Source organism: Sordaria macrospora, chromosome 1, assembly GCF_033870435.1.
Source record: "Sordaria macrospora chromosome 1, complete sequence".
NCBI classification, from domain to species: domain Eukaryota; kingdom Fungi; phylum Ascomycota; class Sordariomycetes; order Sordariales; family Sordariaceae; genus Sordaria; species Sordaria macrospora.
Window position 1 is genome coordinate 7,387,551 of NC_089371.1, and position 20,048 is coordinate 7,407,598.

A 20,048-nucleotide genomic window follows, 5' to 3' on the forward strand; every position below is an offset into this window, starting at 1 on the left:
GCTGGACTCCATTCCCGTCTCGCATGGCATTACACTCACAGGAAGGAATGCGGGGAGGCCATCGGGATAGCCTCTGATTGGTTGAGTGCCGATATTGATCAATCATAGCTCTTCCTGAGGTTCCATGACGTTTGGGACTCGGACAAGGAAGAAGGATCGTCAAAATCCCGAGATCTGATCCCAACTCCGCCATGATCGCCATATCCACCCACTTACAAGAGACGACAGGTCGTGCTCTCTCAAATGTCGAGGCCAACAAGAACTCAACAAACGCCGCAAAGGCGACAAAGAAAGCCCTTTGTTAGGCGCCCGTCTTGACGACAATGGCCGGGCATCAAACCTCCTTCACTGCTACACCACACAAAAAGACGAGGAATCTGGGGACGAGTTCATCAGAGATTCATTTACATTCATAATCATAACTCATAACATCAACGCCATCAGCATCCGTGTGCCCTCCCATCATTATCAGGAGCTGATGACGGCAGGATTCCAATTCACCATCCCGCCCACGCACTCTGTCGTGATGGATGGGCCGCCCCTCGCCTCCACGATTAACACCGTCGTCCCGTTTTGCAGGGTTCTCGACACCGACACCACGACATCCCCCGTGCTGTTGGTGAACAGGACCTTGCCCGAATAGATTCCTGCTCCGCCAACCTGCGGCATCTTCTTTGAGAAGGTGGCATTCAGGTCCCTCCCGCCGACCGAGACGCTGATATCGGCCGGCTCTGCCAACAAAGCGGTGATGAAGATGTTGTCCTGAAGCAGCTCATCCGGCGCGTATACCTGCTGGTAATTCGGGTCGTTACCGGTCGTGTTGCCGTTGTTGCACGCCTTCGCAGGGTTGATTCGGTAATAAGCTACGATCGCCTCTTCTTTCACGGCGACGTTTTCCTGCGCTACCACCTTCACTCTGAAGGGGACCGAGGTCTTCGACGAAGCTGGCGCGGTAACAATGGTCGTGAGGGTTGTGACGACAGTGGTGATGGAAGTAGCAGTGGGGGCCATAGTGACGATGGTGGTGCTCGTCTTGGTAGGCTGGGCCTTGCTGCCCTGCTTGTACTGCTGGATATAGTAGGGCAGCAACTTTCTCCATCCGTCATGCGGTATGTTCTTGGCATAGTTGAGCGGCGCATTTCCACTCTGGAACAACCCAAGCGACTTCTCACGGACCGGACCGATATAGTGCGACTCGCCGTAGTCGTTCCAGGTGAGAATCTCCACAAAATCGGGCTGGAAGTCGATCACCTGCTGCCAACGCGTATCCCAGAGCTCATCTCCCTTCCAGAGCCAGTTCTTATTCCAGCCAGGAAGGTTGGTATAGAACCACCCGGCGACCGGCATCATATAAGGACGACCACCCAACGCTTCGCGATACGATTCATCCACTTCCGTGGTCATGACAGAAGGCCCCTTAGGCCAAGCGTCGAAGCTGAATAGTCCATCCGCAACACTACTCGCCGTCGTGGCCGCGTTTGCAGCACCAAGGGAGGACCAGTCTGGGATAAAAAGACAGTTGGTCTTGCCCTTGATATCATGCCAGTCCTCCGCATGACCAGGTCCCTCGAAGGTGGAAACGAGAGGCTTGTAGGTGTTGTCGGGCTTGAAGTATGAACGCTCATTTGCCCAGCGGTTGATCAGGGTGGTTACATCGTTTTTGGACCAAGGCGCTTGGGCGTTGTAGTCGAAAGAGAAGAACAACTTGAAGTTGGCGGCGTTGGCAGCTCGAAAGGCATTGGTCAATGAGTTGGCGTTGCTTGCGTCCTGAGATGCAATGTTCAGAACGAAGCCGTCGATGGAGGCATTCTGTGCAAGAGCAATGTCATCTTGCCAGTCGGACAGGTCATAATTAGGTGCATTTCCAACCTGAAAATATGTGAGTGAGTGTTCCTTGTTTTTCAATGCGAAGGGTGGAGACTTACAATAAAGTGAGCAAAAACCTCCTTCGCTGCTTGCACAAAGGGCAGCAGCGCCAGCGCTGTTGCTGTCAGAACGGAGAACGAGTATCTCATTTTGACACTTGATACCGTGGCTCTAGGTCCTGACTGAAGGAAAGGGTATAAGATGAGAGGTAAGGACTGTGGTTATAAACGGAGAGGTACCTCGGCGCTTCACCGTCGCGACCGTGACCTTCCCGATCAAAGAAAAAAAACAAAGGAGTGGGGTAATGGAGCGTCAAGCTCCGTTGGTAATGGTTCCTGGTCTAGATTCTGCGGACTGCATCTTGACATGGTGTCCCTGTATCTAGGGCTGAGGACATTTAAGTAAAGTTGGTTAGATGATATTGGCAATAGCCTCAAATGGCAAGCGTAGCGAATCTGCTAACGATCCGCTTGGATGGCTGGTGCATACCGATATCGGAGATACCGGAGCACATTCCAAAAGTATAAAGATGTCAGCAAGGACCATGCGTCCAGCCACAGCTGAAGCTGCCGAATTTGACGGTCAAGCAAAAACTTGGATCCACCGGGCGTCGTCAGACCGCCTCAAACGGGAAGGTGAAGTGAAAAAGCATATCTTCGATGCTTGAGTGGTTTGCTTTGAGGATTGATCAAACTTTTCAGGACCTTTGAAGATTTCATTGCCGTTTCAACATCTCTCATCACAAACACCATAGGCGCCAAAGAGGTGGTGGTGGTGTTGAGGATTTTAGCGACCGATTGTTGATTGACCAAGGACCGCTCCGTTCCAAAACTTGGAACTCTGAATCTCTTACAGGGAGAGGCCTGTGTGAGGCCCCTTGGCCGAGAGATGAGCAAGTTGAAAGCGGCGTGGGCAAACGCAAACTTGAAGCTGAAACGGGCTGGGCCGCTGAGGTCCGAATTTTGGGTGTGCTGAGGGAGAGAAAAGGTGCAACAAACGACCAACATTGGAGGTTGGTGGCCAATCCGGCGCTTTCCGTGATAGCGCTGACGCTATAATGCCGGACGCCAATGAGGGAAAAGATGGGGAGCCGCATTGGATCTTTTGATGCTTCTGCGAGCACGCCTAAGTGGATTCGTCAGATTCGTCAGATTCAGGGGTAGTCTTGACTCTTGTCGGCCTTTGACTGAAGAACATACACACCGAAATTTCTCCCGGCAAGGCGACCGACGCCCTCGACCCAAGCACTCTCAGCAAATGGTGCGACGCCACGGAACTCTATCACAAGGCGGTGGATGATATTGTGGACGGGCCTCATGGTGGAAGTCAGCCGCCGCGATGTTTCAGAGGAAGGACGGGAAAAGACGGTGTACTTCACCCCTGAGTATGCATCCGATACTGCATCGAAACTGAAGATACTCTCGTCCGATGTACTACCGGCGGCCAGCTTCATTGGCAATATTAAACGGGCGCCGTGATGGACATCTCAGGATAACCCGCCAATGGGTGTGTTGGCTTTGAGTGGAGAATTCGGAGACTTTTTGAGAATGGAAGTTGCAAGAAGATGGAAATGAGCGTGGAGTTTATCTAAAGGAAGTTGATCGAGGTTTCGGCTGAACTACTCACTTTCAGACAATCTCTTAGTCTGATGAGGAATTTTGGAGACGGTGAGGTAGGGGTGGAGAAGGGAATGAATGATTGAGCCACCATAGGGATTGGGACAGGTACGATCAGGAAGTTACCAAAGTTGAAGCTCCTTCGGAAAGTGGCATTTTCTCCGGCCGTTGTTCTTGCCTCCAACCACCAGTCATGGGCATCGAGACGGGATGCAACTGGGACGCGACGGCATCCTTGACATTGAACACTCTGGCAGCATGAGTCGCTCCAATCTTGCAACAGCAATTTCGAAAACCAAGTCGGGCAGGTATGATAAGCGGAGACAGTCGAAATCTTCGCGATCCGTGTCATTTCGATGTGTACTTCATTCGTCAAGGCGATTGAAGGGAATTTTCTGATGAGGGTATCGTTAGCTGTCTTTGAAGGGCTTTCGATGTTCCGGAGGGAAACCAAGGTGGAAGAAGACCTTCACCTTGCGCCCGCCTTGACCTTCTCCAACCTCTGAATGACTTGGTTCTGACATCACCTCAGGGATACAGGACCCCTAAGCGGGAAATAGTCAACAATGGCAAGCTTCACTAAGGGGTCAGAGGCGCTTCTAGTCTTGACGAAGTACCTCGTCCGTCTTCATCTTGCGGCATCTAGAGTGGTACTTTGCGCCTAGCTCAACGGTCATCAGGCAACATTGGCGATGCTAGACTCAAATCCTCTCCTCGATACACCCTCTTCATCCAAACACCCTTACCTCACCGGTAACTTTGCGCCCGTGCAAAAATGCTTTCCCCTAACGCCATGCTCCTACCAAGGAACGATCCCCATCGACCTCGCAGGCGGTCAATATGTCCGAAATGGAGGTAATCCAGTGATCAACAATGACGACTCAGTCCGTGAGTCTCACTGGTTCGACGGCGATGGGATGCTAAGTGGCGTGCTATTTCGCCGAGTAACAGCAGCAGGGGACGAGAAAGACACAATCATCCAGCCCGAGTTCGTCAACCAGTACCTGCTCACAGACGTGTACCAGTTTGCGCAAGCAAATCGGCAATGGATGAGGCGCCCGTTTATGCCGAGTATTTCCTCCCTTCTTGATCCTTTTGCGTCTATGGTGAGGGTGCTGTTGAAGATTTTGAGGACGATGGCCCTGGTAGTTCTCTCTTGGTTGCCTGGGTGGTCGAAAGCTCAAGTCAAGAGAATCAGTGTCGCCAACACGTCGGTTCTATATCATGACGGGAGAGCCTTGGCAACTTGCGAGAGCGGCCCGCCTCTTCGTTTTGTTTTGCCCAGTCTGGAGACAGTTGGGTGGTTCAACGGTGTGACGACCGAAAACGAGCCTTCTGGTGACTCATATGATAAGATGGGTATAGCGGGTGCCTCAGGGTTTAGAGGAAAGGGTATGCTCTTCTTCATGAAAGAGTGGATGACGGCACATCCCAGAGTTGACCTCGAAACGAGAGAATTGATCGCTTTCCACTCCTTCTCGGTCAAGCCATACGTCAGTTACTCAATCATTCGGCCCTCTGGTGTTTCAACCTCACCTCAATTCATGAGTGTCCCCATCCCGGGCGTGGCTTGCCCAAAGATGATGCATGACTTTGGTGTATCTCGGCGCCACACCGTCATCATGGACATGCCGCTTTCCCTGGATCCGGTCAATATGATCAGAGGCAAGATCGTTCTCTCATATGACGGGACTGGGAAAGCCCGCTTTGGCATCTTCCCGAGGTACCATCCGGAAAGGGTGCAATGGTTCGAGACCAACCCGTGTTGTATCTTCCACGCCGCAAATTGCTGGGATGCCATTAGCGAAGAGGATTCAAATATCCCTGAGGATGTGGAACCCACAACAACTGTTAACCTCCTTGTCTGCCGTATGACTTCTGCCTCTCTGATCTTCAACACCGGTAACCTGCCCACGCCCGTGTCAAAGACACCGATACCCTCCAAATACCATGAGGAAGAGCAGTGTAGACTGTACTACTACTCCTTCTCCCTCGTCCCACGAAGCCAACGCATCGTCCACCAATTTGCGCTCTCAGCCATCCCCTTTGAGTTTCCTACCCTTTCCCCTGCCCATACCATGACCCAAGCCCGTTACATCTACGGGTGCACCGCGACCTCCCCTTCGGCCTCCTACACCAACAGCCTAGGCAAGTCCGTCAAGATCGATGCCCTGGCCAAGATTGACGTCTCGGTCCTGATCGCCCGCGGAACCGCAACCAACAACCCTTCCCCTCCGGAGCCGATAAAGGGCTGTGTAGACACCCGCTCCGTTTCAGAGATCCTCACTTCCCCCTCCTACTCATCCTCTGAAGAAGACGACCCCATCAAAATATTCACCTTCCCACCCAACCACTACGCACAAGAAGCCCGCTTCGTGTCCCGGCATAATGGCATATCGGAAGATGACGGGTGGCTGCTCACGTACGTCTTTGACGAGTCCCAGCTTAATGAAGAATCGGCGGAGTGCATGGAGGGGGCAAAGAGCGAGTTATGGATCATCGACGCCAAGGGGATGAGGGAGGTTGTGGCGAGGATACGACTGCCACAGAGGGTACCGTACGGTTTTCATGGGGCCTGGTTTGGCGAGGAGGAGGTGCTTGGGCAGAGGGGTGTTGAGAAGGTTAGGAAGATCGAGGACATGGATGGTGGTGAGGGCGGATTTTGGCGAGTGGTAAAACAATGTATTGGGCGGTGGTTACTGAGGTGAGGATCGCCCTTCTTTGTGTCCTACCATTTATGATATAATGAATATGAAGTGTTGGTTAGTCAAGTCGAGACTGTGATGCTGCGAAGCATGCAGGTAAGCAGATGGTAAGAGACCCATATGGCCCCATCACGAATAGCAAGGGAATTAAGCTTGAGCAAAGCAAAAAAGCTGCCAGCCTAGTGTGTTCGCATCATGAAATCCCCTCCACGTCCCATGTCTGGAAGAATGTGATGCTGGGGATGACGGTCAGACGACGACGAACGGTTGGGAATGTGAACGTCGGTGCCCTTTTCGTGTATCCCCAGCCCGCTAATCTTGCCCGGTGGCACCATGGCTCGCTTCATCTGCTAGCTGTGTCATCGTGTGCCATTAAGCTGCGAAAGGTGATTGGGGGCGATGTTGTCAGCAGTGTTATCAACAGAGTCATGGGGGCTCCATCTCTAAGGGAGATGTTGTGGTATGGTTTAGGTAGCTCCCCTGAAGCTTTAGAGAAAGGTCCCGTCCCTGCTGGATTTGGCAAAGAGCTAGTGGTGCCTTGACTCACTGTGTCCCTGCTTTGGGTCTCCCAGTGGCGCCATCAACATGTGCTTATAAAGCCAGTGTTTGTCTGGTTCCCGCTACCCAGGTAGGAACGGGCATAAACGAGCTTGTCGTCATCAACTGGTCAACCCGACATCAGGTTTCTCTTGGGTATGGGCTGAGTCTTGAAATTATGGCGCGCCATGTAGAGGAAGATGTCGACGGCAACTGTCCGAAAAGAGCGATGAGAAATGAGAATCTTGATGGCCAATTCCACCTTCCGCAATACGTCCGTTCAACTTCATGGATGTCTTGATGCGCTGGACGAACTGGTAAGTGCCATCAGGCCATTCCTAAGGTATCTAGGTATCTACCTTATGCAGGAGATGGGAAATTGCGAAGGAGGAAGGAACACATCAACGGTTTACATCTCTTTTCGGATCTCGGCAGGACAGGCTAGACCAGTTCTGGAGAAGGATCAACAGCAGGGGTGGGATCGGATGGGGGTGGGAGTGTGACAAAGTGGGTTGGTGGGGGGGCATTGGAGCCACTGGAGCACATGGCGTTTCGGCGTTTCAGGGGAAGGCACGCTTGCCAGTGGGGCTCCAGGGGAAGTTGAACTTTTGTTTGAAGCTCTTGCCCGATGCCGTGCTCTCGTTTAAGGTCAACTATCGCATGTTTCTTTCCCCGTCTTAGACACAGTTAGTGTACAGCGTCAATTTCAATTTGAGTTAGATTTGGCAGTGTCGAGCCTAATTTGCATTCGAGAGTGGTGCAATCAAGGAAGCATCATTCTCTGTGTTCCTTCCATTTTGTCCTTAATGATCACGATGAAGGCAGGCACGATAAAGGCCAAGATGAACCCCGCTTTTTTTGCGTTCGTCTTTCCCGGTGGGGGATGATGGCCTGTGCACCCTAGCTTCGGAACACCTCGCTGCAACAGCAATTCAATTCCTCAATTCCCGAACAGCAAACCTGAGCTTTGGACGCTTGGGTAATCAAGGCCGTGCTTTCGTCTACTCTGCCTCAATCTTTGCCTTTGTTACAACAGGTAACCCAGTTGTAATCTCTCACCATTGAGTGACACGACCCAGTGGCAACATATCCTCAGCCTCTTGACCACGGTGCTTATCTGACAGTGACCGTCTACACGCACCTTGCAACACCACCATCAGGTTCCGTTCCCAATCCGGAATCGTGAGACCATTCGGGAAACGCTACCCACCTCTAACAGGTACTGTCAACTTCCATCCCCAACATACCGGGGCACTTCGGGCATCATGTCCGATCATATTCGGCGTTCATCTTGGAAAGTGACGATGTCCGGTCAAGTCTCACCCCACTGCCCCGGGCCTTCTGCAGGTACAACGGCAGAGGCATGCCCGTCTGCTAAACAGGATAACAGGTCATCTCTAGGCCACTTGGCGCGTTATGCACACCAACAACACCAAATATCCCCGCCCATGATAAATCCACCGACAAGTTCACAATCACGAGCCGGCTGATCTTGGGACTGCGCTACAGTGTTACACAGTACCCGTCCCTAGGACACGAGATCAAGGTCGCCATACTTTGATACCTCTACCATGGTACAGTAGCCCAAAAGCGCTTTCTTGCATCCCAGACCACAACTCCTCCAAGAAGTTGAGACATGTCTCTCGGTCGAGTATGCGTCACAAGCCCTACTATCTCTTGCGTCAGACTCTATTCGTTGATTAATGGGCCTTATCAGCCATGGTAATCACTCAACTCTACCGAGATCAACGCATCGGCTCGCATTTTTCACCTCTTGGGAAGGCCGAATCGCAAGCCACTCAACAAGCGGGTTCCCCTTCCGGCTTATACGCATTTTACAAACAATCCATGGTGAGCCCAAAGCCGGAACTCATGCCATAGCCAGCTTGCATGAAATAAGAGCCGCAAAGCTATGGGTGCTTTGACGCTTGGGCCCGCGGCATCGACCTTGACAAGGGGCCATCACTACTATGCATTTTGCACGATCATACCCAACCATATCGGCAAGTTCCCTTTTGGGATGGCATGAGGGCGGTTGAGCACGCAAGCGCCAAGTGGGGATGGGATAGAGGACCAACAAGCCCATCAATCTCTGTCTGGAGCTGGTGGTATCGCCATCTTGACGTGGCTTGTCTATCCTGTTTCTACCAGTAAGCCAAGTGCTCGGTCCTCTAGTCTTGGGCGGTTCTGCATCCCACTAATACTGCTCGGTTCATATTAAGATTGCAGTCCCCGCAGTCGATGGGTCATCTGCTGACCTCCCACTATGGCTTCAAGCGAATCGGCTCCTCGTCTCAAGGTTGACGTTTTACGATTGCTTACAGCCGTAAAGGAAGATGCCTACAATTCCCGAGTGGAGGTTGCTTTGAACAAACCACTTATATGAGATATGGCTGGGCGTCAGCACGTCTTCTCGTCAAGCATCCCGGACACGTAAGATATATCGGTGCCAGTGCGCCGAGACATCATTTCATGGTTCATACCAGTGCCGTTGAGTGCGGACTAGCCTCCGGTCTAGGGCTGGAGTCTTCCTTGAGCGTCATATACCCTGATCAATGCTACCTCAGTATCCTTAGTCAACTGTGGCCTCAACATTTTCTTCCTGTTACAACAGGCGTGATAGCTCACTTTATGTTCATCTGCTTCAACCAAGCATGAACCTGCTCTCACCTCCCACCCCACTACGGATGGTCAAATTTACCCCTCATCCCATAACGAGCATCTTCCCGCCCTCATTCGGACGTTGGACGGGACCACACGGAAAGTGGGTGCTTGTGTATCTCTGATGCAAGTTCTCCCTCGGGCGTGAATTCCGCACTAAGCTTGCAAGCCTCCCAGAGCAAAGATTGACTCTGCATAATGCCCACGTTTTTCTGCGGAAGTCGAAACAAATATCCACTTGCTATGCGCCTCTACTACTGAATGCGGCTGCGTGGTTCCTGAGGGCGGGCGAGTGCCAAATCAAGTCAGGGCCTACCTTGTCGTTCGGGAGAGTATCTTGTTGGGTAGTTTATAGACCGAGATCCTGAAACGTCAAGTACAGTATCCACATTGGGTTTGTGTTTGTCTTTACGAGTTGGACAAGCAGTTTCAACAATGTACCGCGTTGGCTAGTCATATTCCCAACACTCACTTCTGACCCTCGCTCTTTTATACTATGACTGCTCTCAAAATACCACTTCGATGCACGATTTTTCTTGGTCTTGGCTGGTATAAACTAGGATAATGTACCGGCCAAGGTTTCACACAGTGAAAGATGGTTACTTGCGGATCGAAGCAAGCACCTTAATTACAGGTTGTTACAGAGACCCTGCCTCCACCGTTACCTGCAGACGATCTACTGTACACGGACGTTTTTTTTCTGGTTGCTCGATCATATGAACACACAGTATCGTGTTCGGGTCTTAGCTGGTCTTGATGCCGATGCTAGCTTATGCAACATGGACTGGATATCATTTTCAGAGAGGGTCAAAGCGCATCTTGGGTCACCTTCCAACATGAACACCTTGCACACCAGAAAAAGACTTGTATATCTACAAGTCTCACGACATCAAGTGATATCAAGCAGGTCAACCCTACCTTGTCTCTCAACTTTGCGTTCAGTGTTTTGTCTCTACACACACAATTCCTTTCATATCCACCACCAGCCCATTTCCCCCCTTCTGCGCAAGCCCTTCCGGTCAGGCAACCGTTGGATTATTCGTTGATCACCACCAAGGTTAACAGTAAGTCTTCATTCTACACTCGTATCCGTCCACGATTACTCATCAACGCGATCAGTTTTACATCCTCCACGCTCCCGTTGAGCTAGTTTGAGGCCTTTCAGACTCTTTGCCACACACACACATCATCATCATCTGCAAGCGATCTCCTCCGCCATCATCTCCACCAAACATGTGCGACTTCTTCAAGAACTACTACATCTATGCATCATGCACCGACCCCGGTCTTCACTTCTACAAGATCGAACTCGACGGCAGCCCACAAGGCGCCTGCCTCAAAGCGCCTCATGAAAGGTTCATCGTCAAGGGAGACAAGTGTGAGCATTGCCAGGGGTCATTACCACTGAGGATCTGACACGGGGAAAAATTCGTCACTAGGTTGTTGCTTGAACGGGCTGGATGCTACCATTGATACCTGTGCTTCTCGCACAACGTTGATTGTTTCACCATTGTCTTCTTTTCTTTTCGGTTCTCTTGTGTGAGCATCTTACTCTCAGCGCGATATCCCACTTTTTCTTCCCTTTAGTCTCTCCGGCGTATGAAGTGGTTCAATGGGTTTTCTGATATCGTCTCTTCATCTTTGTTATATCTTGCTTTATGATGCGGGTTGTTCTCGATGTTATTGGGCGTTCCAAGGATCGACATGTCATCTCTTGTATTTCATAGCTGGCCAGTCAGGCAAGGCACGTGGTGTTTTCTGGTCATTATCGCCCTTTACCATGTATCATTTTGGAAGTGATGGACGGAGCATATACCATTGAGGTGACTACCAATGACCAAGCAGGGGAGGGAAACCGGGAAACCAGTTTTGGGGGGGGGGGGGAGCGCGATTAGTGTCATGTCAACCTTTGTCTAGCAGGATGGAAGTCTGAAAGGAAACGGACAGAAGGAAGAATAATGGCTCCCCAAATACGACTATGTGGGACGTGGGGGAAGACTATTAGGCCCAAGGAGGTTGCGATGCATGGGACTTGCATGGAGCATGGGGGCAATCTAAGGGAATCACGGAGCCAGACCCCCGAGGTTGTGGGGGTTACTGGATATGGAGTGAGAAGGAAGAAGAGATCTGATATCGGATATGTTGTGATAGTCACGAGGCAAGGAATACTTACCGGATAGTATCTTTACGACCGATGGCAATGGAAAGAATGATACCCGCGAAGGCCCCTTCGAGCACGGCGAGCAGTTACTCTAGAATCTTACCTTGAAGAGACAGTGATATCCTGAGATCCCATCATCATCACGTCAAGCCTTTGACAATGGATGCATCAGTTTGCTGTTCCGTCTCAATATCTTCACCTCAATCTTTCAATACTTTTCCAAAACTTGGTCAAGACCCATTATCGAGGCCACAAGCGAGAAGTCATATGCAGGTGATCGCGAACAAGTCAAAGATTTTCTTCTGTTAGTAGAGCACATGACCAGGCGACGTGAGATGGCCACATACTGTGTAGTAGACCCGTGCCGTTGAACCAAGAAACTTGGAAGTAGTGTAGCTTAGAGTGTGGGACAGTAGAAGTACTGACAGAGGAAGCAATATGATCAAACCATGAAGTGGTCATTGGCTAAGTTGGTAGTGGCCAGACCGAAGCGGGCTGGACATGTAGCTGAGGTGGCTCGACCCAGAAAACTAAGCCTCGGTTGTACACGCGTCCGTTCAAGGTCCGTCGTTGACTTTGGCTAGGTTTTCTGAATAGATTCTGGGCAGAATAGCTTCCACCTAGCTCATCGCTTGGTGCCCGTGGTACGGCACATGGTTGACCTTGCTGTGGTATAAGTGGTCAGCGGCCTGGCCTGATCTTGAATGACCGTCTGAAGGCTGTGACGACAGATACTTCACAAACCCTGGGCACCACGCTTTCCAGCTTCCGCTGTTTTTCGTGGTATCAAGGACACGTCGATATCCCCTCTCGTCCCTCCATTGTGTAGTGAAGAGGATGTCCTCGCTCAGCTTCATCAGCTGAAACCTCAGCCAGCTTCCGTTCTTCCGGGCCGTCGTGACTTAGCGTCCCTACCTCTAGGGTAGCGAGCGAGCGGGCGAATGTGCGAGATTACTAAACCGTACGTAGAGCAGGGCAGGGCAAAATAAGCGCGAAGGACCTCCAAAGCCAAGCGCCGCACGAAGAGAAAGAAGTGACAGTGCGCATGGCACAAGGCAGCATATGAGGTTGTATTTTTGTCGCTTTCCCACTTGTTTTGTCTGATCCACGCATTTGTCGTCGCATTGATGGTAAACTGCCAAAGTCGCAGTTGCGCAAGCGAGAAGCGAGAACCTAGTAAGGGTAAGGTAGAAGACGCAATGACGCTGAATCTGCTCGATGTACGTGTGCTCTCTCGGCTTCTTGAGTCCAGCCCAGCCCAGCCCAATCCGGTCCAGGGCCAGGGACGGGCCGATTCGAATGATCGTCGTTTTGCTCAACCTAGCAGACAAGGGAGGTTAGGGCGAGACGACCGTCTGTTGAAAGGTGTGAGGGACACAATATGTGGGTTGGGTTTCGAACTCGCCGGTGACTCGCTTCTTTGGCCGTGGAATCAGGGACTGTATGAGTCTCGGAGCCCAAGCCAACGAGTGTTGCGTATCAGGCGGATTCCACTGGGATGTCCTGGACGAGAGAGGGCTGCCAGTAGTACCAAGGCTGAATATAACCCCGGTTTTCTGACAGGGTGATAACGATGTGATGAGATTGGCGAAGGGAAAACATATCGACAGCGGAAGAGGTGAGCCGCATGGTTTCCCGAAAGTGGTGTAACTGAGGGGGGATGAGGACGATACGGGGCCTGGGATGTTTGCGCCCGTCAGTCTTGCCAATGCAAATAATTTCCGACCCGAGGTCAAGGCGCCGCTACTGACCAGGCTATTTCATGGCTAGATACCTCTCGACAGAGTAGCATCACGGTTCAAAGTTCTGGTGGCATGGAACGTCTCGAGTTTGGTTGTACTTGGAGGCACGGACCTCGGTGCGGGGTGAGGAGGTTCTTTGCAACCCGGAGACGGGTCGGAGGACCATCGACGTCGGCAACATGGAAGTCCGAACGTGGTAAACCGTGGCAAGTATCCTTGCCTACCTAGTCTTCGTTTTCTGTCAGCACGCGATGCAACTTCAGTGGGAATTTGCCGGATGACGCTATTGACGTGCTTGGCGTGGTGATGAGTGCGAGAGGATCCTGCATTTTGGGGACACGCGGGAAAACGAGGTCTTACGGAGGCTTGAGGCGATGCGAGACAGCAAGAAATAACAGAAGAATGAAATGAGATTTTGGGATTGACGGCAGGTTTGAAGAAGTGAAAAAGTTTGAAGGACGGAACGAAGAGGTGAGCGAAGGGGCAGGCCGATGATGGCAGATCATGGGATCCAATTGTACGTCAAGTACGGTTAGATAAGAGACAAGGTCCATTTACCTGGACCGCTGTCTAGCATTCCACTTTTGTGCCTTTTGAGCTTCGAAGGCTCTTGCCTTCTTGCCCTTCGAAATCCGTCGCGCTCTATTGGATCGCCATGTTCTCTCAATGTCTGCCTGGTTCTACCATGAGTCAACTTGATTTAGATGCTTGAAAGTTAGCAACGACCATCAACCCCAACACATCAACACGCAGTCCATCGCACTATAAAACACGGATGCGAAATTTGTCAAGCTGGGTGCCGGGAAGCGTACCCGGGATGTCGTAAGCTTGTGTTTATATTCGCGATGTTTGTCGTTTGTCGAAAGGTTCTGCTGTACGACCTTATCAGCACTTCATCGGGCAATGACTGCATACTCTCTCATGTAGCAAAAATAGTTCACATTTTCTGAAGATCACGTCTAAATGTGCATTTACAACATGGGGTTGCTTGACTGGACCCATGCTTATTGCTCGATGAAGACTTTTGCGTACGCTTATAGGACCTAAGTTTTGGAGTCCTTATCAATAAGCGCCAGTGGTTTAGTGGTAAAATCCATCGTTGCCATCGATGGGCCCCGCGTTCGATTCGCGGCTGGCGCAAAGTCCTGATTTTTTTATTTCTTTTTTGTATTTTTTGTCTTTTTTGTTTCCTTCCCCCTTTGCTTTTTTAACTCTCTCAAACCGTTCTATTGTCTATTGCTTCTTACGACGCTTGACAATTATAGACATACAGCATGAATCTCATCCTTCTTTTCCCCTTTTTTGCCTTGTTCGTCAGGCCTTTTGGATTTGTGGGCTGCATGTATGTATCATTTATGTATGTCGGTCTTTTGCCGTTTGCAAACCAATCAATACGGCACCCGTGGCGTTCACAAGCAATTGAAACGGTTGCAAGTCCGTGCCATATGCACAGAATCAGTGATTTTTCCATTCACCCGCACTGGACTCCTGGTGTTCTTTCTAGGCTGCAGATGGGGTCAGAAACGTTTCTAGTCCCGACGAGTACTTTTCACTCCTCTTCTTACGAGTGTTCGGGGGGCAGGCAAGCTGGCCGCCCTTCCCCAGGCAATAAAAGGCTGGATCGGAAAGATGTGAGATTGGAGAGCGCGTCGGCGATGCACTAACATGAAAATCACAAAACTCAGTTAGTGCTAACAATTATTTTGCGGGCAAAAAGTGCACTTTAGGGCCGTGCGTTATGATTTGGGTAAGTGCGTGCGGAGTTTTGTATAGGTTCCGCCCGCGAAATGCACTACCACCCTAACCGCACTTGTTAGCGTGAACCTTGCTGTAGAGACAGAGATACCACTGCGGCTCAAGTCCCTTTTCTGTCGTCGCCTTTCCGCCTCCAACACGAATCATCTAGTACGATCATCTGAAGGCTTCTCATTATTATATACGCCACTGTTAAAGGCAAGTCAACTCATCCATCGATCATTTTTGGTCTCCTCTGGTGTCGTTAGATACCCGGGTTCCTGGTAGTGTTAACGAAAGGCGGGGGTCCGCGTACTCCCGCTAACACCCTGCGCTCGACACTTCCTGCTGCAGTTAAAACAGTACCTTTTCTGGAGCGTAATCATCCGCCAAATTCTCGTATCTTTCTAACTTATTCCAGGCAGCCCTCCACCGATTGGCTGTTCCGTCTTGAACATCCAACATCCATCCACCAACTTACCTCCGACATCCAACCTGAGGCCTACATTCAACCTCGACCTCCCAACTGCTCAACATCTCACCTTAACAAGCTTCGAATTCTCCTAGTTCGGCTTTCATCCGCGTCCCCCGAGATGAGCTGCTACCTGGTCCCTTCACGACCACAATCTGGACTTCGATACCAGACGGAACCTTTTCGAACAACATCAGGCGTACGATGTGTGATTCTTGGTTAGCTCTTCGCTTCCCATAAGTCTATCATGCCGTCAATCCATATCGACCGCTACCTCGCGGCCGGATGCATCGTCATCAACGACGCCCAAAGCGGGATCCCTCCACTCCGTTGGGCCGCCCCCTTCCTTCAAAGCTGGCATAGCATCGATGTTCCCGCCTCTAAAAGCAAGCCGAAACACAATCCATCGATTGGGCCTATTGAAATCATCGGCTCCGACCCGCCTCTTCATCCCGATATTGAGAATGCCCTCCTGAATTCTCCTGTTCTGTCACCGTTCCTGGGTCTATTGGCCTCAAAATGGGTCCACATGACGTTCAGTGTTTCCTCAAAGCATCCCACCACAGGCATTATTCGTGTCTACATACTTCCAGACGACGTCGAGAATCGCCTACTCCCACGGTTCAATAAAGGTCTACAACAACTGAGAACCAGGCTCTTCCAGCTCCTTGACCGCTCTCGCTGGGATTGGCACGGGCATGTCGAATCCCCAAAAGTTGACAACGAGGGGAATGACAATCAACATGGCCTGACCGGAAATCCACAGTCGCTCCTGCAAATATTTAATGCTCTCTCGGCCCCGGATCCCAGCCCGGGTCAAATGAAGGACCTTGACAGGCGCGAAAGCATGTATAACTTGCTCGAGAACAAGGTGCCGAACCTTAAGACGAAGCTATATCCGTTCCAGTGTCAGTCCGCGGCCGCCATGGTACAACGGGAGTCACAGACAGAGCCGGTTCCGGATCCTCGACTGCCAGAGCGGTTTGTTGACCACATAGGAAAGAGCTACTACGTAGACCTCATCGGCGACACCATCATCGTTGACTCGGCCTATTATGACAGCGTCTGTGGAGGTATCTTGGCTGAAGAGATGGGATCTGGAAAGACACTCATTTGCCTGGCTCTCATCCTGGCAACGAAGCATATCCCCACTCAGGTTCCAGACTTGTACCGTGGAGCAGATCCGATTGTGCGGCGCAAAGTCGCAAGCTTGATGGACATGGCGGCGGCTGTTCTCACAAGAAGCGGAGCGCCGTGGAAGGACATCCTCGGCTTCGACGACACCCAAGGCCATGATCAAATCCGGTATGATGCGGCTTTGAAAGCCGTCAGACGGAACCCCGGTTGGTACCGCATACCTCAGCCTGTTTCAGAAAGGGCCATCCGCCGGAGGAGCATGGTTGAGACCTGCGATCAAGGGGTTTACCTTTCCCATACGTCTCTAATAATTGTCCCGCCAAATCTCGTTACTCATTGGGAGCAAGAAATCGAGAAGCACACCAGCGGCCTGCGAGTGCTATTGCAGACCAAGACTTTGTGTCTCCCTTCCGCTGATTATCTGAAAGACTACGACATAGTTCTCTTCTCCAGGCCGGTCTTCGACAGCATTTACTATACCAAGAAAGGAACGCATCAGTCCATACGGAGCAGTCAAAGCGATCCGTTGACAGCTGTGCATTTCAAACGTTGCATCATCGACGAGGGCCATGTGCTCGGAACCTCCACTTTGAGTGCCGCAGATAAGACTAACTTACAGCTTGTCATGAACGATTTGCATGTCGATGCTAAATGGGTTGTTACCGGCACACCATCCACAGGCCTGTATGGTCTCGAGCATGGAGCCCAAGGCAGTCTGGAGCAGAACCACCGGGTTTCCACTGGTTTAGAGCTCCATGATCTCAGGAGAATCGGCGTCATGGCTGCTGTCTTCTTGAAAACACGGCCCTGGGCTAACACTAATGCCGATACCCAGGCTCTGAGAGTAAAGGGAGCGACGAGGGACAAAGTTCTCTGGGAGGACTATATCGTAAAACCCTGGGCTTTACGCACGGCGGATAGCCGAAACGAGTGCCTCAAAGCAACTCTTGGATCCCTGATTGTTCGACATCCCAAGCTCGACATCGTCCCTTTCCTGCCTTCTGTCCAAGAGAGGATTGTCTATCTTGACGGGTCATACCAAGACCTCATCTCCCTCAACCTGTTCTCGCTAAATATAATTTTCAATGCGGTATTGTCACAGAGGACTGACCAGGATTACTTCTTCCACAAGACCCAGAGGAAACACCTGGGAGATTTGGTCTCCAACCTCAGACAAACCAGCTTCTTCGGCGGCCAATTCTTTCCAAAGTCAGACACTCTCCAGGCCATTGCCAAAGCGGAACAATTCCTCGACGAGGGCGTGGTAAGCATAACCGCAGAGGACGATGAGTTGCTAGGGACCGCAATTGAGTTTGGCCGAATTGCGGTTAGCAATACTGTCAAGGATGCCGCCCAGTCTTTCGCTCAGATCCCGCTATTTGTTGAAAGCTTTCCTTACGGCGCCGGCAGACATTGGCCTATCGACTCACGCGACGGAGACCCCGTCTGTACAATGGCACCCCTTCTTCTTCGCCTCCAGGAGCGCCTAAAGCGCTATATCAAATCTCCAAAGACACTGGATATGTTGTCCTCGTCGGGTGACATTGCTGCGTGGGGAGACCAGTATCGGAAAAAGATATCGGTGGACACCAAGGGAGAGAGAGAAGAGAGCGTACAAGACAATGTGCCTACAGATAACACCGAAAAATGTTCAGATGTGCGGAAGAAATATCTCCAAAGGATAAAGTCTCTCATGGAGGAAAACAGGAATTCCGCACGAGAACAAGATTCCGCCGCAGCCAGCTCGGTCTCGGAAGTAGTCGCCGCACCCCTCGCAAGAACCAGGTTGATCTCGACAGCCTCAGCCAAGCTTTCCTACCTCGTGGACCAGATCATCCGACACCAAGAAGCCGAGCAGATCCTGGTCTTTTACGAAAACGACAACGTGGCCTACTACCTCGCGGAGGTGCTCGAAGTCCTCGGGATCCAGCATCTCATCTACGCCAAGGGCATTACCAGCGCGCGCAAGAACCAGTACCTGGCGACCTTCACGCTCAAGCAGCAGTTCCGCGTCATGCTCATGGACATCAGCCAGGCGGCCTATGGCTTGGACATGAAGACTGCTTCGCGCATCTACTTCATCAACCCGGTGCTCAACCCGCAGGTTGGGGCGCAGGCCATCGGCCGCGCGCGCAGAATCAGCCAGCACAAGCCCGTCACGGTCGAGACGCTGGTGCTGCGCGGCAGCATCGACGAGGTGATTGTTCGACGGCGCGAAGAGATGTCGCCTGATGAGCAGAGGAAGTGCAGCCGGGTCGGGGGCTCGATTCTGGATGACGGCAAGATCTATAACTGGATTTTGAACGCGAAGATCCTGCCGCTCCCCACGGACGTGGACAAGGACGATGGACCGGCGCAGATGGCCAAGTTGGCGGAACCGCAGTATGTCTTTGGCAGGGACTCCGGGAGGTATCGCGAGCATTCGGATCAGAATCTTGTGGGTGTGGGCGCCGCCGCGGGCAAGGATGTCGACCGGTTCGTGAATGCGAAGAGAAAGTTCGGAAGGGATAATGAGGTAACTATCCTCGGCAAATCGACAATAGTATTGGCTTCTCGTCCCCGTTCAAATAGGAGGACGTACCGGGACGATGATGGGATTTTCCACCCATTTAGCCCAATGGCGGACGATGAAGAGGTGATGGGCATGAATCCGCAAAAGAGAGCTGTACCAGATTCCGCGGATGGTAATGGTTCTCCTTCCAAGCGTCCTCGCGTCCGATTTGCCGCCACTGGTGAGAATTGAGCCCGATCTTGGTGAAGGCTAGAGGTTCGATTATTTTCGGACCAAGACTGAACAACCGGAAATTTGCAACAGGCAATCCCTCTTCCCCCGGACTGGACGATACAATTATCGAAGACTCGTACAAACCAAATGCGTCGATACGGCACCTGCTAGGACACCCCCTTTCTCCGTCCATGACGGACATACTGGATTCCTTCACTGACAAGCGCAATCGTCATCCAGGATCCAGGAATCTTGTATGACTTTTGGTAACAATGTTTGGATTTCATACAAGGCCGCCGCCCTTTGAAACGCCTGGGCGGCCCTTTTTTCTTCTCGTCTTTTACCCGGGGCAACATGTTCCGCTTTCGATTCTTTGTTCTTTCGATACTCCTTGCCGAAGTACACAGTATTCGGCCACTTGGAACCATAACTGGTCGTCGAGATATGGTTTCTTCATTATCACCACACAAGAGGTGTTCATATCGCCGAGAACGATGTGATGGGGCGGATGTCAACACCTATATTAGCAAATTTCAGCAGTAATGTAGCACAATAGATACCCATGTGAGGAACATATGTTGAATGACATAACCTTCCCGTATACAATGGCAAACATTCCGGGGTTAAGGTCATCAGCCTCAACTTATGCATCTTCCAGTTTGCTTCTGACATATGTGCTCAAAGAAGCATGC

The 20,048-nt window shown here is 51.4% G+C and overlaps 3 protein-coding genes and 1 non-coding gene across 4 annotated transcripts; 3 read left to right on the plus strand and 1 right to left on the minus strand.

Moving 5' to 3' along the window:
* Positions 1-392: 392 nt before the first annotated feature.
* SMAC4_00302 (uncharacterized protein) lies at positions 393-2,273 on the minus strand. The gene is made up of 2 exons (XM_003351710.2): positions 1,926-2,273; positions 393-1,869 (listed from the first exon to the last, which is right to left on the minus strand). Exons 1-2 carry the CDS (start codon positions 2,013-2,015, stop codon positions 469-471), a joined length of 1,491 nt encoding a protein of 496 aa, XP_003351758.1. The 5' UTR covers positions 2,016-2,273; the 3' UTR covers positions 393-468.
* Positions 2,274-4,982: 2,709 nt separating this feature from the next.
* SMAC4_00303 (uncharacterized protein) lies at positions 4,983-6,239 on the plus strand. Its single transcript, XM_003351711.3, has one exon. The coding sequence runs from the start codon at positions 5,027-5,029 to the stop codon at positions 6,188-6,190; it is 1,164 nt and encodes a 387-aa protein (XP_003351759.2). The 5' UTR covers positions 4,983-5,026; the 3' UTR covers positions 6,191-6,239.
* An 8,118-nt stretch (positions 6,240-14,357) lies between these two features.
* SMAC4_13131 lies at positions 14,358-14,428 on the plus strand. The gene has a single exon. It is a non-coding gene; the product is annotated as a tRNA-Gly (tRNA).
* A 1,313-nt stretch (positions 14,429-15,741) lies between these two features.
* SMAC4_00304 (uncharacterized protein) lies at positions 15,742-19,374 on the plus strand (the record flags this gene model as incomplete). Its single annotated transcript, XM_066089408.1, has 1 exon — positions 15,742-19,374. One exon carries the CDS (start codon positions 15,742-15,744, stop codon positions 19,372-19,374), a length of 3,633 nt encoding a protein of 1,210 aa, XP_065945845.1.
* Between the last annotated feature and the right edge of the window lie 674 nt (positions 19,375-20,048).

Excerpts from the sequence above, each read along its gene's own strand:
- SMAC4_00302 (XM_003351710.2), bottom strand. The coding sequence starts at position 2,015 with ATGAGATACTCGTTCTCCGTTCTGACAGCAACAGCGCTGGCGCTGCTG. Across the intron at positions 1,870-1,925 it reads AGGTTTTTGCTCACTTTATT|GTTGGAAATGCACCTAATTA; the intron begins GTAAGTCTCCAC and ends ACATATTTTCAG.
- SMAC4_00303 (XM_003351711.3), top strand. The coding sequence starts at position 5,027 with ATGAGTGTCCCCATCCCGGGCGTGGCTTGCCCAAAGATGATGCATGAC.